A 22,387-nucleotide genomic window follows, 5' to 3' on the forward strand; every position below is an offset into this window, starting at 1 on the left:
GCACTAGAAAAAATCGCCTACGGAGGTTGTGGAACAAACACTTGTCAGTGATGGCCTAGATACTACTTAGTCCTGCCTCGGTTCAAGGAACTGGACTAGATGACCTAGCGAGGTCCCTTCCAGTCTTGTATTTCTATGATTGGACAATTCTATGAAGGACGATCTTGTGGTTAGGATACTGGATTGGGATTCGAGAATTCTGGGTTCAGTTCACATTTCTGTCCTATACTTCCTGTGTAACCTTGACCAAGTCACTTAATCTTTCTCCATAAAATGAGTATAATTATGTTTCCATTCTCCTATCCTTTACCCATTGTGATAAACTCAGGACAGACAGCTGCAAGGAGGGGGGAATATAAAACAGTCTCAGAGGTTAAAAGGCCCTCCTCCCTATCAACAGAGGAGGGGTAACTACAGGTCAATCAGGTTCAGCTGAGAAGGGGTTACCAGAGAATCAATTAGGATCAGCTGAGAGGGAGTTACCTGAGGTCAGTTAGGATCAGCTGATTCCAACTAGACCTTTTTAAACCCTCCCCTGTTGGGAGGAGGGGGAAAGAGAGAGAGAAGGAATCCTGCTCCCAGTAGGTCAGGAGCAGCAAGACAGAGAGCCTCTCCAGGAAGGGAGGCTGCATTCCCTACAATAAGGGAGAAAAACAAGCTAAAAAGACTGGTGGAGAGAAGGAATGGACTTCCCCCATGCCACCAAGAGGGACTATTTCACCCAAGCTTGTCTCGCCAAGGCAAAAAGCAACAAGGCTGGTGAGCGCGAGAAGGTGCCTTGCCACACGTTCTGTCAGGAGTGGGATCTGTGAGTGAGACTTTGTGGCAAACCATCTCAGGGTAGGGTAAATCACCCCCCATAAAAAAAAATGGAGGATGTAATGAAGGCGTTGGTGCAGGCCACCGCAGATCAACAAGAGGCTACCTGGGTGCAGATAGCTACCTAGCAGGAGTCAGTGCGAATACAGCAGGAGACAAATCAACTACTGATGAGTCAGGCGGCTCAGGATCGAGCCACCCTGCATGAGGTTGTGAACCAGCTAAAGGCCCTGACCACTCTTACACATGGCCCCCATGGAACCCAGCCCCTGCGGGCAAGCAGCTACTTACAGAAGATGACGATGGACGATGACGTAGAGGTATATCTCCTCACGTTCAAGAGAACGGCCCAGCGGGAGGCCTGGCCCCAAGACCAGTGGGCCAGTATCCTGGCTCCTTTTCTATGTGGAGAGGCACAGAAAGTGTATTTTGACATGACAACAGAAGCGGCTACAGATTACTCCCAGCTAAAGGCGGAGATCCTGGTGAGGTCTGGCGTGATGACAGCTATAAGGGCACAGCAGTTCTACGAGTGGAAATACTGAGACAGCAAAGCGCCGAGGTCCCTGCTGTTTGACCTGATACACCTAGCCAGGAAGTAGCTGCGCCCCGAGACCCCTGGCCCAGAGAAAATTGTGGAAATCATAGTGTTGGACAGGTACATGAGAGAGCTACCACTGGACATACAAGGATGGGTCAGTCAAAATGATCCCTCCTCCTATGACGAGTTAGTTGCTCTCGTAGAGAGACACCTAGCAGCCCAAGAACTTTCTCGGACCACTGGGGAAGGAAGGCACCAGAATAGGAGGCAAGTCTCTGTACCAAGGGCCCGAGTTGCCGTAGCTCCAGGCAGAACTATGGAGGGGAGGAAGGAGGCCGAGGAGCGGCCGGAGATCTTGGAGGGACTTGGAGACTGAGGGAGAAAGACTCGGGGGATAAAGCCTAACAGCCCGAAAAATAGGGGGCTGCCCCGAGCAGGGTACCGATGTTATGCATGTGGAGAAATAGGGCATATAGCTGCCCATTGCCCGAACCTAGAAGAGCCCATGCAATGCGACCTGGTAGATCTAGAAGGACCATGCGACCTAATAAATCTAGTAGGGGTTGCGATGGTCCCTCATAGATATATTAGGCCAGTTAAAATGAATGGCATAGAGACCACCATGTTAGTGGACTCAGGAAGTGCTGTCACGCTGGTCTCGGGAAAGTTGGTCGGGCAAGACCAGCTATCCCAGGCCAAGCGCACAGGAATATCCTGTATACATGGGGATGTCAATTACTACCCGACCATGCCGGTAAAAATAGAAGTCCTGGGAAACCCCATTAAGGTGATGGTAAGGGTGGTCCTGAAACTCCCCTATCCAGTCCTCATAGGACGAGACTTCCCAGGGTTTGGTGTTCTACTTCCCAAAGAAGAGTCAGACGAAAGTAATAACCTCGAGAGCAATGGGATGACCTCGATAGTTAGCACACACACACACACACACACACACACACACGGTCTTCCATGAATTTGCCCAGGATTTATTCTCTCCCCCTGGGAAGACCAGGAAGACTCGGCGAGAAAGGAGAGCAGATAAAAGGAGGGGAATGAGAATCTTGGCCCAGAAGCAGAAGCCTATACTTGTAGGAGAAAGAGTTGGCCCAACTGACAAGGGGACTATGCAGGGGGTCGACGAACCAGCAGCCAGACTCAGTTCCCCGGGGACCTCCCTCGAGAAGGAGAGGGAAATAGAACCCCCTGAGTTTGGGCAAATTGGACCTTCACTGGAGAATTTTGGACAGGATCAGGCCAATGATCCGATATATAACAATATTAGCAAATAAGTAGTTGAGGTGAATGGGGTCACTGTAGAAGGGAGATCCAAGGGCCCAGGCCTATATTATATGATAAAGAAGAATCTGCTATACAGAGTAGTCCGGGTCCAAGAGCAAGTCGTGGAACAGCTCTTAGTACTGCAGAAGCATCAGAGGGGCGTGATGGAGCTAGCCCACAGCCATCTGTTCGGGTGGCATCTAGAGGTAGATAAAACCCTCGATTGAATTCTGCAGAGGTTTTTTTGGCCTGGAATTTGTGTGGCGGTCCGACGATATTGTGCCTTCTGTCCAGAATGCCAATTACATGGCCCCCGACCACACTTAAGGGCACCTTTGGTACCTCTGCCGATTTTTGAAGTCCCATTTGAGAGAATAGCTATGGACCTAGTAGAGCCACTAAAGAAATCAGCCCGAGGCCATCAGCACATACTGGTTGTGCTAGATTATGCCACCCAATACCCCGAGGCCGTTCCCCTACGGAACACTATGTCCAAGACCATAGCTAAGGAATTAATCCATATTTTTGCTAGAGTGGGAATACCCAAAGAGATCTTGACGGATCAAGGAACCCCTTTTGTATTAAATTAATGAAGGATTTATGTGCAATGCTCCACATATGGACCATAAGGACATCAGTCTATCATCCGCAGACCGATGGCCTCATTGAACGTTTTAATAGAACATTAAATAACATGATTCGAAAGGTGGTGAGCCGGGACGGGAAGAACTGGGACGCCCTGCTGCCATACCTAATGTTCGCTATAAGGGAGGTTCCTCAGACTTCAACTGGATTTTCCCCATTCGAGCTGTTATATGGTCACCACCCCCGTGGCCTACTGAACATTGCCAAAGAGGGTTGGGAAGAACAGCCAAACCCAGGGAGAAACATCATCGAGCATGTGTTGCAGATGAAAGACAGGATAGCCCAAGTCGCTCCCATAGTGCGGGAACACATGGAGAGGGTGCAAGGGGCCCAACAGACATACTACAATCGCCAAGCGACGATCCGAAAATTCCAGGTGGGAGATCGGGTAACGGTGCTCATACCCAAAGCAGAGAGCAAGCTCCTGGCCAGATGGGAGGGGCCATACGAGATAATAGAAGCCATTGGAGAGATCGACTATAAGCCTGGTCGCCGGAAGCTGGAACAAATATATCATATAAACCTGTTGAAACCTTGGCAAGACAGAGAAGATCATGTGGTCACTCTAGGATCATATCCCCCCGAAAGCAACCGGCCTGGCCAAGTGGGAATATCCCCAGAATTGATCCCGACCAACGAATTGAAGTGATCAACATGATCAAACGCAACTAGAATGTATTCTCAGAAAAGCCAGGCAGGACTACTGAGGTTCACCATCACATCATCACAGAGCCTAGAGTGAAGGTGAATGTCAAGCCATACCAGATCCCGGAGGCGAAAAGGGAAGAGATCAAGACAGAAGTCAGGAAAATGCTGAAGTTAGGAGTCACTGAAGAGTCTCATAGCCAATGGTCAAGCCCAGTGGTCCTAGTACCTAAGCCGGATGGCAGTATGAGGTTCTGCAATGAGTTCTGGAAACTGAATGAAGTGTCCCAATTTGATGCATACCCTATACCCTGGATAGATGAGCTAATTGACCAATTGGGAAAAGCACGATTTTTGTCCACCCTTGACCTGACCAAGGGTTATTGGCAAATTCCCTAGGCCAAGGCCGACAAAGAGAAGACGGCCTTTTCAACACCAGAGGGACTGTATCAGTACACTGTCCTCCCTTTTGGTTTACATGGGGCTCCTGCAACTTTCCAACGACCCATGGACAAACTGTTGCATCCACATGGCAAGTATGCAGCCGCCTATCTCGACGACGTCATTATACATAGCCCAGACTGGGAGACGCACTTGGGGAAGGTGGAAGCAGTCCTGGACACCCTGAGGAAGGCAGGGCTGACTGCAAATCCCGCCAAATATGCAATTGGGCTAGCAGAAGCCAAATACCTCGGCTGTATAGTGGGGAGGGGCGTGGTGAAGCCCCAACTCAACAAGTTAGAGGCAATACAGAATTGGCCCCGACCAGTCCGGAAGAAACAGGTCAGAGCATTCCTGGGACTGGTTGGATACTACAGGCGGTTCATCCTCCACTTTGCCACCAGGGTATGCCTGTTAACAGACCTAACAAAAGCCCATGGCCCAGACATAGTAAGGTGGTCTAGAGCGGCTGAGGAGGCTTTTGCAGATCTGCAGACTGCCCTCTGCACCGACCCAGTGCTGGTAGCTCCAGACTGGGAGAAAGAGTTTATTTACAAATCGATGCCTCTGGGAGCGGTTCTTTCACAAATGGTTGGAGAAGAAGAACACCCAGTCCTGTTCCTCAGTAGGAAACTCCTGCCCAGGGAACGTAAATATGCTGTAGTAGAGAAGGAATGTCTGGCAGTAAAGTGGGCCATAGAAAGCCTTCGCTACTACCTTCTCGGAGGTAGGTTTACCCTCGTCACAGACCATGCCCTTCTGAAGTGGATGCACCAAAACAAAGAGAGAAATGCAAGAGTAACAGGATGATTCCTGTCGCTACAACCCTTCCACTTCAGAGTACAACATAGGTCCGGAATCAAGCATGGCAACACGGATGGCCTTTCAAGGGCACACTGTTTGCCAACCCAAGTAGCCCAACCCTGTAGTGTTGAGCCGGGGGCGTGGGATATGTGATAAACTCAGGACAGACAGCTGAAAGGGGGGGGGGGATAGAAAACAGTCTCAGAGGGTTAAAAGGCCCTCCTCCCTACCAACTGAGGAGGGGTAACTACAGGTCAATGAGGTTCAGCTGAGAAGGGGCTACCAGAGAATCAATTAGGATCAGCTGAGAGGGAGTTACCTGAGGTCAATTAGGATCAGCTGATTCCAACTAAGGGCTGCCTGAGACCTTTTTAAACCCTCCCCTGTTGGGAGGAGGGGGGAAGGAGAGAGAGAAGGAATCCTGCTGCCAATAGGTCAGGCGCAGCAAGACAGTGAGCCTCTCCAGGAGGGGAGGCTACATTCCCTCCCAGAAGGGAGAAAAACAAGCTAAAAAGACTGGTGGACAGAAGGAACGGACTTCCCCCATGCCACCAAGAGGGACTATTCTACTCAAGCCTGTCTCGCCAAGGCAAAAAAAACAGGTGAGGCTGGTGAGCCCGAGAAGGTGCCTTGCCACACCATCTAGAATATATTTTCTCCAAGTCAGGGAATGTAGCTTTCTTGATGTTTGCAAAGTACCTAACACAATGGGACCCCAATCTTTCTTGAGGCCTTTTGTTGCTATCACAGTGCAAATAATAATTGTAGTAATAAGTTATGTTGTTTTAAACATTCAGTTTTTGCTGTGTTGGCTTTATGTTCAACATGCTGCAATGATCTAACCTCCTAGCAGGCCCTTCCAGTTTAGTAATATACTATCCAAGTATAATTATATTTTGAAAATGAATGAATGATAATTCACTATTTCCACTGACCCTACAATTCAGCTGTCATAAATCCTTTTATTATAATTGGCAGGAATGTTTGCTTGATAGATAAAAGAATAGCTAATATCCTTCATTACTTGTTAGATATAATGGCTTGTCTGACATTCTTTAGAGGCAATATTTACCTTTTATCGTTGGTTAGTGTCTCCTGAGATTCATTCTTTGTGTAATTCACTTTAAGAGGCAGTAGTAAAACAGCCTGTTGTCTTAGTATTCTTGGTATTAAGTACACTACATTTAGTTATAAATAAGCCGACTTATACTACACAAGAGAATTATTATTAACCCTTATCTCTAGATATTTCTAAATAGATGAGACATGCCATAGTTTAGTTATAGACATCCTTTTATTTACTTTTTGAACCAGCCATATTTAATTGGTGTTTTCTCCAACTGCATTTTCATGTTGCTTAGGTTTCACTTTTTCCTACCTGTTGAACCTAAGACTTTATCAAAATTAATGCTCTTGATTTTGATGTCTTTTACTTTGTAAAAAAAGCAAAGCTTATGCTTGGGATTGATATTTTTTTCCCTTTGGAACACTGTCTGGTTCCAAAATAATGTGATGAAAGTACTGCACAGCATCGCTGAGATACTAGAAATTCAAGTTGGTATTTCTATTGCCATTACTGTAGCCTGTTGTGATGGGATGATAATTAACTTATGACACTAACTTATCTTATTCATGGCACCATCCAGCTGCACAATAGTCTACAATATAAATCCCAAACTATTATATAATGATAGTAAGGAGGTAGTTATTCAAGCCACAATATTAGTGTAAATGTGTCTTCGGGAAACTTTTTCTCTCTTACAGAAGAGACATAAAACCAAGGTCATGATTGTTTACTGCTTCAGATCCCATGGCACTTTTTGCAAGAGTAGGCTGTTAAACCCAGTTCCCTGGCACAAATCTAAATTGGGTAAATAAATGCTGCCTGTTTAAATTACTCCCACAGATACTAATAGTATTCTTCTTCACTTCTCATTCTAAATTGTTGTATATTATTGCTGTGTTTTCTTTTCTTCCTTTTTTTCCTCATTCCAGATGTGGGTTAACTTCTGTGGCTGGTGAGTGATTCCTGAATATTTCTATATTATTGAAATAATTTGGGATCCTTTTTGACTGGAGGAACTATATAGAGCAGAACATTGGTCAGATTAGTTACTTTAGGTGCATACGTTAACATGAACAAATGTGGACTGTATACAGTCAGAAAACCCAGTGCAAGAGTATGTAGCAGTGGTACACTTTTCCATAATTAAAGTGGCAACTGAGACCCTAGAGACCCAATCTGATGCAAAATTGTTGTAATGCTGCAGTAGAATGTGTACTCCCTACAGATTTGCTATAGTAAACTTACTTAAAAATGTACTTCACTACAGATTCACTTTCTATACACACATCCAAAATACTTGGGTTATGCATTCTGTCACTATCGAAAACCACTCTCAGATTAAAATCAGGCATGGGCTCTGCTCCATTCATAAGAGTTAGAAGTTCAAATGAAGAAGCATTGTATATTTTTAATTAACAAAGATGTCTAATCAAACACACAGATTTCCTTAAGACAAACTGTTAAAATCAAACTCTGCAATACTTACTAAAATAATCTGAGAATACTACATTCTCCTAGCTCTACCAGGGCAGTGAAGCTATTCATGGAAATGCAACCTTAACTCTGAATTTCTTGGATTTCTAATATTTTTTAACATAAGCATCCTTGAAAGAGAATGAGCCAGTTTCTTAGCTGGTCTAAATCAGTACAATTCCACAGATATCTGAGAACACAGTCAATTCAATATATTCTCAGAACCCTGACATGTGCCTGCACTCTTAACTTTATTATAAGAATGGTGTTTTATTGTGTGTGCAATCCATATACAAAAGTACGATAAATATGTATTTTAAAGATGATACTGCAATATGCCAGGGAGGTGTTATACTCTGTTATTACTAGGGTTGTCAAGCTATTTAAAAAATTAATCGCAATTAATCGCACTGTTAAACAATAATAGAATACCACTTATTTAAAAAATTTTGGATGTTTTCTACATTTTCAAATATTAATTTCAATTACAACACAGAATACAAAGTGTACAGTGCTCACTTTATATTTATTTTTATTACAAATATTTGCACTGTAAAAAACGAAAGAAATAGTATTTTTTTCATTTCACCTAATACCAGAACTCTAGTGCAATCTCTTTATCATGAAAGTTGAACTTACAAATGTAGAATTATGTACCAAAAAATCTGCATTCAAACATAAAACAATGTAAAACTTTAGAGCCTACAAGTCCAGTCAGTCCTATCTCTTGTTCAGCCATTTGCTCAGACAAAAAGTTTGTTTACATTTACGGAGATAATTCTGCCCACTTCTTGGTCACAATGTCACCTGAAAGTGAGAACAGGTGTTCTCTGTAATAGCCGGCGCCGCAAGATATTTACATGCCAGATGCGCTAAAGATTCATATGTCCCTTCATGCTTTAACCACCATTCCAGAGGACATGCTTCCATGCTGATGATGGGTTCTGCTTGATAATGATCCAAAGCAGTGCAGACTGATGCATGTTCATTATCATCATCTGAGTCAGATGCCATGAGCAGAAGGTTGACTTTCTTTTTTGGTGGTTTGGGTTCTGTAGTTTCTGCACTGAAGTGTTGCTCTTTTAAGACTTCTGAAAGCATGCTCCACACCTTGTCCCTCTCAGATTTTGGAAGGCACTTCAGATTCTTAAACCTTGGGTTGAGTACTATAGCTATCTTTAGAAATCTCACATTGGTACCTTCTTTGCATTTTGTCAAATATGCAGCAAAAGTGTTCTTAAAGCAAACATGTGCTGGGTCATCATCCAAGACTGCTATAAAATGAAACATATGGCAGAACGCAAGTAAACCAGAGCAGGGGACATACAATTCTCCCCCAAGGAGTTCAGTCACAAATTTAATTAACACATTTTTTTTTTTTTAACGAGCATCATCAGCATGGAATCATGTCCCCTGGAATGGTGGCCGAAGCATGAAGAGGCATACAAATGTTTAGCAGATATGGCACCTAAATACATTGCAATGCAGGCTACAAAAGTCCCATGTGATGGTTCTCACTTTCTGGTGACATTATCTCCCATAAATGTAAATAAACTTGTTTGTCTTGGCGATTGGCTGAACAAGAAGTAGGCTCTAAAGTTTTACATTGTTTTGTTTTTGAATGCAGTTATGTAACAAAAAAATCTACATTTGTAAGTTGCACTTTCACGATAGAGAGACTTACAGTACTTGTATGAGGTGAATTGAAAAATATTTTCTTTTGTTTATTGTTTTTACAGTGCAAATATATGTAATAAAAATAATAATATAAAGTGAGCAGTGTAAACTTTGTATTCTGTGTTGTAACTGAATCCAATATATTTGAAAATGTAGAAAAACATCAAAAATATTTAATACATTTCAATTGATATTCTATTGTTTTAATAATGTGATTAAAACTGCAATTAATCACGATTAATTTTTTTAATCAAGATTATTTTTTTGAGATAATCGCGTAAGTTAACTGTGATTAATCAACAGCACTAGTTATTACACTAACCTTTCAGTGTGGAAACCCTGAGTTTGAATTTTGTTTAATTTGAAGAAAAATTGGATTAAAAATTCACCCCTTAAAAACTTGATTCTCATCCAAGAGGTTACACACACTGCATTGTTGATATGCTACGGTAACCTCAGTCTGATAGTGAATTCAGTAAACCCTTCAATGTTAATAATCTTGATGCATCAGAGGTGTCTGAAGTAAAGAGGTGAGACCACATTGTCAAAACAACCTAACAAGTCTTAATACACAGCAAACACCTGCCTCCCCTAAAGCTGGCAAAAGGCAGCTCCACCATGAAAAGAACTTTTTGTTACACATTCCATTGTGTGGCTATGCCGAAAGAATGATAGGAGACATTACATATGAGTTTAATCAGGCCGCAACTTTATTATTAGATATCTGGGACTAACCCAGCAGATAAAATGTGTAGTGCAGGTGAAACCCCCACAATTAACTGGGGAGGAGGGATGTGCTTTTTCAGCCCCCCCCCCCCCCACACACACACCTTTCCATTCATGTCCCTCCAGCAGATCCACTACTGGGAACCTCCAATTGCAGCCAATTCCGGGGGGATTCCACCAGCTCCCCCCACCCTTTTCCTCCAGGTCCCTCCAGCAATTCCCTTGCAAGGGCTTTACTGATCCCCCTCCCCAATAGGAGGGGTTAAGGTGGACTATAATGATGGGGGGGTGGCTCCCTGCTGTACCAATCAGAGGAGTCCCCAACTGCCCCCAGCTCGCTCAATTACCAAGCACCTCTCCATAATTCCTTTTCCAAGCCATTTATCCGTTGTTTTGTGCCTTAATTTATGGAGTACCTGCACTGAACATCCGCCACAAGGAGGCACCAGCCTTTAGCTTGCCTGCCTCCTCCCCAGGCTGGCTCTGGCTTTTTTGCTGCCCCAAGCAAAAGAAAAAAAAAAAAACCTGCAGGGCGGCCGGAGCCAGGGTGGAGGGGGACTTCCTGCACTGCAGAAGTGCCCCGGGCAGCGGAGTGCGCGCCCCGGCTAGCAGGGGGGAGGGGGACGGAGTGGGGGAGAGAGAGAGAAGGGGGGCGGCCAGGGCTTCCTTCAGTGAGGTGCTTGCCACGCGGCCCCTCCCACCACGCCACCTGCCGGGAGGGCTCCGCACTGCTCCAGTCGGCGGGGAGGGAAGGACGCCGGCTGCCCTGCCGGGCTTGCTGCAGACCTGGCACCGGCTGGGGCAGATGGAGTGCTCAGCCCACTCCTAGCAGGGCGCTCCCCTCCTCCGTGCCGCCACCCCCTACAGGGCAGCTGGAGCAGCGAACCAAAAAAAAAAAAAAAACCTGCGGGGCGGCCGAAGCGGCGAAGCAAAAAAAAAAGGATTGTAGGGAAGCCGCCCCTTAGAATCTGCCGCCCCAAGCATGAGCTTGCTCAACTGGTGCCTGGAGCTGGCCCTGCTCCTCCCCACACCCAGCCGGGTTCCCAGACATCTCCCAATGCCCTCTTTTCTATCAGCCAAAAATATGGCAGCACCTGACTCTGACAGGTGCACCCCATCCTCCCTACGGTGGCCCATAGAATAACTACGGTGGCCCATAGAATATGCCAGGATGTGAAATTACTGTCCTCTCCAAGGGCAACAAGAATTTGGCCACTTCCCTGTTCACATACTTCCTGGTTTTGTCCACCCTGGCAGGGTTCATGGCTCCCCACTAGACCCTGCACTGAAGCATATTCGACCAGACAATGTTAACACCCGGAAAAATTGCCAGGATCTGTTTCAGGTCCCTCCTAGTTCGAAGCATTAACTCCACCCCTTTAAGTATTCCCAGATCATTTTCTCCCAGGTGTATCACCAATATATCCGGTGGCTGCTGACACACCCGCACAGCATACAACGGCGATATCAGTTGATCCCATAACATGCCCCTCCATGCATGCCAACTGAGTAATGCTTCGCCACCGAATCCCAGCTGGGAGCCCTCGAGCAACCTGGATGCGTGCCTATGCACCCAAAACACAATACCCTGTGCCCACAGATCCAAACCCTCGTGTGTATAGCCGGCTGTCCCTGTATCTGAAATGAGAACACAACCGATTAATGATGATTTTCCACCTGCGGTCTTACATACGTTTGGTCTGCATTAGACTGCCATCGCCTGATTGCCTGAATAGACTCTGCTTCTATACCTATCTACGCTGCTGCCGTAGCCACCCCTATTCTGAATGAGTGGGAACCAAATTTATGGGCTGGCAGCCCCAACGTCATTAGCCCCCGTCTCAACATGGTAATTAATTGATATACCATGAGGGGACGGACTCCCATCTCCGTGTACAAAAAGGGGGCGTCTCCCTTCCACTATTGCCATGTAGCCCCTCAACGCCCAAACAGGGCAGACCCCAGGCTCGCCACCCTCCCATAGGGGAATGAATGCACCCCGGCCGACTTGATCAATCTTTGACCTTCGCAAGTGTAATATTACTGCATGCTTGTGCCAACTTATGTCACAAAATTCCAAAGCCCTTCCTGTAGAATCCCTGATGGACCCAGGCACTAGCTCACTGATCCTGAAAGCACTAAAAAAATGCTGTGAAGAACGGTGCCCTGAATAGGGACATCTCCTGTGCGCTATGAGATATGACACCGAGGATGTGAAGGAGGTCCCTGAGCATGGAAACCCTGATGGGATGACGGGAATCCTCCCTGGGTTCACCTCTATGTGAACATCCCACCAAAAACCTTCAAACTAAGAAACCCCCACAAGGATCTCGGTAGCCATTTAGCCTTCTGACAAACATAATGGCTGAAAGGCAATTAGAGGTTGTGGAGGACACCAATTGACAGTTGCCAGTGACAGCATGTACCACAGCACCTGTTCCTCTGTAATAGGCCACATTGCCGACTGGCCTTCCTGTTCCTGAAATTGTATGAATTCATTAAAACTTTTGTCATATCTGTGCCACGAGCATGTTGCCACTGATCACTGGACCACACTGACAACAGTCCTATGCCAAGGCTCCCTACCGTCAACAGCATTTGTCTGGGTTTGTGGATGGCAATCCCTGCCCTGTGCGTCTACCATTGCTCCTGAAATCACCTGAGCGGGATGTCCTGGATCTGCATGACCTGTTCCGCTTTGTACAGCCTGTAGTGCTGTGGAAACAACCTCATACGCAACTGGCAGGCTGGATGGCCAATAAGTCATTGGAGAGTAAGGACTTTCTAGAAATATTGGTGAGATTTTCAAGAGCACTCAAGCTTGGACTAACTTTGCTCCCATCAAAATCAATTTGAGTTTTACCATTGACTTTGAGGAGAGTAGGCCAATGTGGGGAAGTTCTGAAAATCCTAGCCGTAAGTAATTTTTTTTTATCCTTTGGGACTGGAGCTCAGAATCACATGTAGGTGAGTTTTTCAGAGTATCGAATTAGATGTTATCTACAATGCTTCTCTTGTTTTTATCTGATTTTCTCTCTGAATATATTTTGTTTTTAATTAGACAGCTTGAGTCTTAAGGCTTGTCTACACAGAGCAGTAATTCACACTGCGTAGGTGTGATTTCAAAAGTGCACTAAAGTGTTGCACATTAATTGGTCTGTATAGACACTGCTGATTTGGGGAACTAAAAGGTCCCTGTTGCACTTTAATGTAGTACTGCTTCAAACAGCACAATGTTAAAATGCACTGGGGAAATTTTAGTTAACACCAGCAGGGTCTACATGAAACAATTAAAGTGCAACACAATGCACTTTAAAAATCACACACCCATAGTGCTTATTACTGCTCCGTGTAGACAAACCCTTAGACCAGGGTTTCTCAAACAGGGGTCGCCACTTGTGTAGGGAAAGCCCCTGGCGGGCCGGGCCGGTTTGTTTACCTGCCCCGTCCGCAGGTCCGGCCGATCGCGGCTCCCACTGGCCGCGGATCGCTGCTCCGGGCCAATGGGAGCTGCTGGAAGTGGCGCGGGCCGAGGGACGTACTGGCCGCAGCTTCCAGCAGCTCCCATTGGCCCAGAGCAGCGATCCGCGGCCAGTGGGAGCCGCGATCGGCCGGACCTGCGGACGGGGCAGGTAAACAAACCGGCCCGGCCCGCCAGGGGCTTTCCCTACACAAGCGGCGACCCCTGTTTTGAGAAACCCTGCCTTAGACTGTTGTTTGGGAACTTCATGCAGAAGAGAAAGAAGATCCTTCATCCTCTAAAACTCTAAAACGTATAGTGAAGGAAGGGTATTTGCAGCCTAACCCAGCTTTCTCAGTCAAAAGGGCATAGGATAAGTAGTCCTCTCTCATAAGATGTGTTGCTTGCAGAGTTGCGATGCTCTGATGTACATAGAACATCCAGTTTACACTAATAGGAGATCCATAGTGAATGAACTCATGGAGTTCCCTGGCAGTATCAGTTGGAACTGGGGAAGAGGAGTGGGGGTCAATACCTCTGAAAATAGGCAGTCCATTTGCAGTAAGTGCGTAAGCATGGATTTAGATGCCTAACTCCATGCACTCACTCCTGAAAATTCTGGCTTTCATTTTGTTTGAAGTATTGTATTTAGAAATGCTGCACAGTGGATGCTATTAAAATCTTGACCTTTAGTGTGCTGCAGTGTTTACTTATGGCATCTACGGTATTTCTGATACTTAAAAAGGGGGTGCTCACAAATACTGTGACTTAACAGGACTTAGTCTGGTTTAGTTCAGTTCTGTATGGCTCTGTGCTGTTTCGCTTTGACTTTCCTGTTCAAGCGAATTCAGAAGCAAAATTCAGTCAATTCCACCAAATTTCACATCTATCTTCATGTGATTTTGAGATATCCATGGTAATCGATGGAGCAGCAGAATGTGGGGTCAGTCCTTCATGTGGTCATCTCTATGTCCATGGGACCGGGGCTCCTTTCTCTGAATTCCAAGGATACACACCATTGGGAGGCTGAGACCACAATCTCTTCTTCTCCTGCCATAATCCCTCTGAGCTTGCTCTAGTTGAGTTTCTGGGCAATCCTCCCTTCCTGTCAGTTTTCTGGCCTGGCAAATTTCTTCACAGCAAGAGGCAGTTAATATTAAGCTTTAATACTCTCAGCCAGATCCTCAGCTGGTATAAATTGGCATAGCTCCATTGAAGTCAATGAATTTATGGAATTTATACCAGCTGAGGAGCTTGCCTATTATTTTTTTTCTGAGAAAGTTTCATTAAACAAGCTTGCTTTGTTAGTTACTATTGTAAGAGAATAGAAATAAGCCAACTACAGGCAAAGATTTTACTATGGTCTTATTTTTTTCTGACTGAGGAGATATGTGGTTTTTTAAAATGTGTCTTTTACCTCAGCTGAAATCCAGTTCTCTCTTTTTATAGGACATTTAATTTAAAAAAATATATTATGATTCAAGATAAAGATCTCTCTATTATAGTTCACTGAGCTTTATTTCACCATATCAGTTTCTCATTTATTTCATTGCTGGGTGGAATTTACCATAGCCCTGTGGTAAATTTCTTACATTAACAGGTTTTATTACACTTGAGAGAACATCTGATAGCTAACATCCCATTTATGTGGAGGTACTGTACTCTAATAATTGACAGTAGAGAAATAGTAGAGTAGAAGTTTTGATGAGGGTTTTTTTTTTTCATTTTGTTTTTAGCAATTTTACACTAATATACATCTGCTGCATTTTTTTTCAGTGAGATAGAAGTAGGTGGTTGCATTAGATCTGAATGACCAATACAATCAAATCTAAGCCTCTATGAGGATGCAAGAGAGGCATATTCTAGGCAAATATCAACAAAAATTGCCTTTAGAGTAGACAAACTCAGATATCTTGGTCTTTCACAGACAGACCTGCACAGCCTCTGGTTAATTCTGATGCATACTTAACATATGAGGGGACCTGACAGGAAATGCACCATTTCTATTTGTATGGATGAGGTTCAAAATCTGTTTGACTTCAGAAAGCCAGAGTTCACTGAACATGTCTTTCTTATCTTGATAGCACATTAAAAACCAGTGCCCTTTGTCTGTCTTCAGAAGATTTTTAAGGTAAAATGACTCTACTCCTTTGGTGAAATGTGTGCAAGAGACAGCTGTGCTGTGAGTGCAAAATCCACTCAGAACATTTTCAGAAGCCCTAAAGCAGTTTAATCAAATGAGTTTATCAACATCAGTGAAGTAATTCTGTCTGTTTAGATGGGCCTGTAGCTAGACAAAAATGAGCCTGTAGAATCTTGTCATTTGGAGGCTTTTAGCTCTCTTGTACTATATAACAGTGTTTGTAATCAGATGTAACATGACAGCAACAGCTTGACAGGCTGATAATACTCTACACTTGCAAAATTCAGGACTGCAGACACATTTTTATTTTAGCCATGTCATATTTATGTCTAACAGGAGGATTTTGCTGCTAATCTGCCATAGAAAGACTGAAGAAATATTGAAGTTTTTATTGTTTTAGTGCACTGCTTAGATATTTTTTCATCTACCGAGAAAGTTTAACTTTCCCCAGTCATGCTAATTTACTTGGACAGTCATTCAGATCCACAAGACAAGCTGAATGAAGTTTTCTATTTATACTTCTGCTCCCTGAAGTATGTGTGTCCGATTTTCTAGCTGCTAATGTGTTTCATAACCTCATATTATTTACCATGTTGGTGGTGAGTGGAATGAGATAAAGAGAAGGAGCCCAGCCTCAGGGAAGGACTGTTCATATGAAGATTTTATTCCAGTAGTTTTCATCCTGCGGTTCTATAGCTTCATGCAACTTTTTGAGGTACCTCATTGACTCTTGAAGTGATCCACAAATATGGTTGGAACAAGCAGGATACCCCCTATACTATCTGACTCAGAAGGAATAAGGCTGAATCAATGGACCAGAGCCATCAGGAGCAGTCATCCTCCCACTCTCCAGCCAAGAGGGATGGAGAAGGGACAAAGAGGAGGAACACCTTTTTGTCCTCTTTCCAACCTGCCAAGAAAAGAGTTGTAGGAGACGAGACACAAACAACTTTCAGGTTGGGCCATTTTTTACTACATTACATACTTTCAGCAGCTTTGAAGGAGGTTGCAGGGGTATAGCTGAGAAAATGTGACCCACTGATGCAATGTTACAAAGCAAACATAACAAAGAATGTCATGGCATTGTACCAGGAATGTTTTATGATACTCTGTGAATCTATTTGCTGCTGGTGTTGTTCTTTAGCCCTTTAATATTGAGTACCACACCTTGATTTTCTAGAAGCAAAATCCTGATGTTCTTATTCATTTTCACTCTATTCTAACTCAGGCAGACTCCTGCTTAAGATTGTCTGAGTAAAGACAAAGAAAAAATGATGGCCCCATGCTCCCCTCCTCATCTGCACATGGAAGAGAGCCTGTGCCCATGGGTGTGGGGTATTCCAATATTGTGGCTTCAATCCTGCAGGAAGTCCTATGTGGGGGTTCCATGGGATTCCAGTTCCATGGAGTTGGGGAAGATAGGCTACAGATGGGGAGCTGAGTTGGATTTCCCTAACTCTAAATACACTGGAGAAAGAGTAAATGAATATGTTCGGAGGCCACATTAACTTACTCTGCTTTCTGCTCCATATTAAGGACTCCCCTTACGGGGGATTCAGGGGCTAGCACAATTAGAATAGTCCATGAGAGCTATCCTTCCAGGGGCAGGCAGTCACTATGTGGGGCAGAACAACATGTCGATGTCTTTTTTCCTCCTGCAGATACCTTGAGATACACATGGATACCAGGGAATCCATGGATTTATCTCCCTTCGCCCACAGATGAGCAAATCGTAAAGACTTTGCTTCCCCTGCAAGAGGAATTCAAGAAAACCTCTGAGGTTTCAAACTCTATGCAATTTCTTTTCCTATACCTGTTTTTTTCTCATGTATGTAATAATGAGGACTTCAGCAAAGTTTTCAGGACTTGGCTTATATAACTGTTAACTAGAATGTCCTATACACAATCTGTTAAAATAAATTAAGAACATCAATTTATACCACCTGAGGATCTGGCCCAAAGTCTCCATTGGATCTGCATTTTTTATTTGTTTTTTGTTTGTTTTTGTTTTATTTTACCAGAACATGAGGTCTGTATTAAAACCGCCTGCATTTGTTTTGTTTTGTTTCCCATGTTATTTATCTGGTTAGTCTATCCATATTCTATCACAGTAATTATTAAAAAAATTAACTGTGACACTGTCCTATTCTATTTTGGCTCTGTATCATACCCATCACCATATTAGCAAACCTAAATCACTTGTTCATCTAGTGCATTTTATTGCTTTGTTGGATGAACATTGTGTAGACTACATTATTTTAAAAAAATGTAAAATCATATTTCAGAACTATTCTGATATTGCTTGTGTCCCTTGAAAAACATTGTGCAGACACTTACAAACATTAGAATGTCATTCATTTCTGAATACACAGAAACTGAGATGAACAGCAGTTTCTCATGCAACATATAGTAAAAAGCAATAACTAAAAAAACAAAAGAAAGTAAAACATTCACTTTCATTATTGAACATTTTTATCTTTATTATTATAATAGAATTACAGTCTGACATAAAATAAAGAGCTTTTGCTAAACTCTGTAAAGCAAATACATGCTTCTGCCATAAACAACCTCTATTAGATTTAGGTTTTATTGCCACATTACTGCACTGAGGTGCAATAAACATTCAATGTCATCTTTTTTAAAATTATCCCAGGAATAAACAAGAACTGTCCTCTATAAGAGTGTATCATTATTTTCAAGGAAGACTTACTATTATTACATGGTTTAGCAAAGCACTGTAAAAAAGCTACATAGAGAATACTTTATATTTGATAAACTGTGCAATCAAATTTATACAGTATAATACTATTCACATAGACTAACAAACTAAGAGGTGATATAATGCAGTCATTGCATAGCAAAAAGCAGACTAATTAAGTAATATTCACATCTAATGTGCAAAATGCAGACCAAAAGGTAGCTATGAATAGCTAGGAAGATAAAATACCCTAAATGAACACACTAGATTAACGCCAAAAATAACAAGATAAACAAGTACACAGAAGTTAAAGAGCCATATTTTATTTTTTTCTATACATATATCTACACATGAACCAGAAAATGAAACATCCCCTTTAATAAACTCCAATCAGATTAGCTCATCAAGTTTAGACAGGACTAAATGTTAGACAATTAAGCATTGTTTAAAAAAATCTTCTTTTCTAAATAAAACATCAATTTTTTTTTTGTAGATTGTGAGTGGTAACCTCTTGATTTATTGAGAAAGAGTTTATAAAACATTGCCTGAAACATAACTATGAAACTTGACCGTCTCATTAACTAATTTGCTGACTGTTCATGTGGCATTGTTTTTAAATTCACTCAATACCATATTTTGTGGATTCTGAATTAACGCTTGCAAAAATCCATCAATCTCTTTGAAAAATCCTTACCTGAAATTTATATTTCTAAGAAGTTCTCAGCAGTAATGAAACTAACTAGAATTGTTTTAAAGGGAATATCATCCCTGCAAAATGGACATCTTGTATTTAAAGCCCTTACATATTGTTCCTACAAATATATTGCTACAGTAAAAATGAAATGTAGTAAGTTTACTCAATAAAATCTATTTTCCTGTACATTCTTTTGTGTATGATTTTGTATTGAATGCTACATATATTACATCACTTATTGTAACAGTTATGTATCAGCAAATATAGCAGTAATATACAGATGATTTTTCTGTCTTAACAAGTATTTTACCAGTTTTACCTACTAAATATATTCCATTTTTTAGTATTTATGCATGACCTGAGCAGACCAGTCATTTATCTAATAGTATACATTGGATGGCATTGTCAAATTGCAAACTACTGTACACTTAACCACTTTACAAATGAAATTAACTCCAAGCTCTTTCTTTCCTTTTGTAGTCTTTCCAGTACCACTGACTTTTATAATGCAGGCTCTAAATATGTTTCCTTTAGCATTTAACAACATATTAAGAGCTAAGATAGATGAACCCTACACAATATTTTAAGAACACAACTTTAAAAAAGTAAAAAAAGTACAATCTCATGCTGCATATTTACATATATTATTTAAATACTATATTTTGTCTTTCTGCTATCCATAAATTTTAATCTAAAGCTTTTTAATGTACTGTTTTATAAAAGAATACATTCAACATATCTAGAGCTTGCAAAACTTTTTTTTTCTTTCTGAAACATATTGATAAATAAAAGCTACCTGTAAAAGCATCCAGGTACTGGTTTGATTACACATGGGGTAAAGGGCATTTGAATTCTGCACTTAATTGTGCAACTGATTTCTTGTCTAGTCTAGTGACAAATTAATGCTTAGAACAAGACTGCCTCAAGACAGCAGATTAAAGCATTCATTACCCTTGAATCATATGTGCTGTACAGTGATAAACTGTTCCTAGAGTATTCAGACTTCCATTTCTTTAAAGAACATTTAATATTACAAGACCGGGGATGGGGGGCAGGGAGAAGAGCTGGAAACATAGTGTATCTCATGGAATGGACAAAATTGAAAGCGTTACAGCCTTGAAAAAAAAAAACATAAACAGTGCTCTGTAAATGATAAGTACACTACAGTATGTGCTACATGAACATCATAGAGTATTTTCCCCCACAATTATTTTGCATAAAAATATTTCACATACATATACAGTATCTTTGTTGGGACAGTCAGTAATAAGCTATCTACAAATGGTTTTGAATTCATTTTCATTACTGAACTTTTCCTCTCCCTTCTTCAGAATCATGGTTCCCAGGTGTACACATCACATTGTTATGGCCCTACTATACAGGGTTACTTTTTTTAAATATATATATATACTTTTTTTTAAAATAAGGAAACCTTCATTTTCTTTAAGACAGAGGCAATGAAGCAAATGGGAATTACTGTGTGTCAAACTGAAAGCAATCCCCAGTGCAAAAGACTGAACAAAACTACATGAGTTAACAGGGTTATTGATGTGGAGTTGGGGCTTTCAGCTGGGGCTCTCTGTTTAAATAAGTTGCCCAGTAGACTAAATTAAAGATTCCAAAAAGCAGTGGGAAAGCTATTCTTGATAGTCGATCAATTTTGCTGACACTGTTAAAAGTTTTCTTGGGTTCTGGTGGTTTTGTTTCTGGTTTAACTTCTTTGGGCTCTATTGTTGCACTTTTAGCAATGGTAGCCAGCCCAGGGTCTCTGGCAATATTAGGGGTGTAGCTTGTTGCTGCTGCTGTGTATGTGTTATTTTTCTTAATGAGAGGATCCTTCAGTTTCTTTGGCTGGGGAAAGAAAAACATGAATTTTATTCTTGTCCACCTTTTCAATACTTAATATTGTGATAATGTACCATAATACAGTGTTATTGCTACATATTGAAATTATACTTCAAACTGGACTAACTAGATGTTAGGTGTGTATGTGTGATTTACGTAAAACATTGTACTCAAGAACAAGATACAATCTCTCCATTTAATTACTTTGCCTAGAAATAAATCAACCAATTAATTCCCAAAAGCATTTAGAATAACAGATACATTTTAGGATATGCTATTTTTGATAGTAAGCAAAGCAGTGTATTGTAATATCTGCAATATTAATCAAACAGTAGCAAACTAAACATAGTTCATTATCTTCTGAATCAAATGAGCTTTGTGACTAGAACAAATATATTGAGTTTGAGAGATACCAAGGATGCCACCATTATAAAACTATTTCCAAATTTGTCATTCAGATACCATGATAAATAATGTATTATGAGGTCTAACACAACTTATCATACATATCATTTTCATGAGAGAGAGAGCTCAGTGGTTTGAGCACTGGCCTGCTAAACCCAGGGTTGTGAGTTCAATCCTTGAGGGGGCCATTTAGGGATCGGGGGCAAAAATAAAAAAAAAATCTGTTAGGGACAGTACTTGGTCCTGCTAGTGAAAGCAGGGGACTGGACTCAATGACCTTTCAAGGTCCTTTCCAGTTCTATGAGATAGGTATATATCTCCATATTAGAATGCCTATTTAAAAGGAACACAACGAACAGCTTATTGATCCCTATTCAGCAAAATACTTGGAACTTAAGCATGTGTTTAAGGGCTTGGACATATTGGAGACTTAATGATGCCTTTTGCAGGTTACCACTGGACTAGCTGAGTTGCAGTGGTTGGAGTTTCATTCAGAATGTGTGGGAGCTATACAATTGTATATCCCCAGTCTTTTTAAAAATATCTAAATATCGCACTGAAATTTATGGAACATCCTAGAATGCTGATATTTTAAAAAGTGCTAATAGCTCAATAGAAAGTGACTGAGTTATATTAAGCATACTGGATGTGATCCTGGTCCTTGATCAGGCATTGTGCCACTCTGATCATTTAAATTTGTCTTAAAGTCTTTTAACTGGCTTGAAATCATCTGGCATATGGTAATCTCAGCTGGCAAAAAGCTGTAGGCAGTCCTACTCCCCACCATAGCTTCTATATAGGAACAAGTTTCAGAGGAGCAGCCATGTTAGTCTGTATCCGCAAAAAGAACAGGAGTACTTGTGGCACCTTAGAGACAGACCTGTCCTCGCTTACAGACAACCCCCCAACCTGAAGCAAATACTCACCAGCAACCACACATCACTGAACAAAAACACTGACCCAGGAACCTATCCTTGCAACAAAGCCCAATGCCAACGCTGTCCACATATCTATTCAAGTGACATCATCA

The 22,387-nt window shown here is 42.1% G+C and overlaps 1 protein-coding gene across 1 annotated transcript in view; it reads right to left on the reverse strand.

Moving 5' to 3' along the window:
• Positions 1 to 20,649: 20,649 nt before the first annotated feature.
• Positions 20,650 to 22,387, reverse strand: part of GABRA1 (gamma-aminobutyric acid type A receptor subunit alpha1) — a 49,756-nt gene continuing 48,018 nt past the window's right edge. The window contains exon 9 of the mRNA XM_065408964.1: positions 20,650 to 20,958. Within this exon, the coding sequence (XP_065265036.1) occupies positions 20,650 to 20,958 (309 nt within the window). The remainder of the gene's footprint in view (positions 20,959 to 22,387) is intronic.

The sequence above is a fragment of the Emys orbicularis genome, chromosome 8 (assembly GCF_028017835.1).
Source record: "Emys orbicularis isolate rEmyOrb1 chromosome 8, rEmyOrb1.hap1, whole genome shotgun sequence".
Lineage (NCBI taxonomy): Eukaryota > Metazoa > Chordata > Testudines > Emydidae > Emys > Emys orbicularis.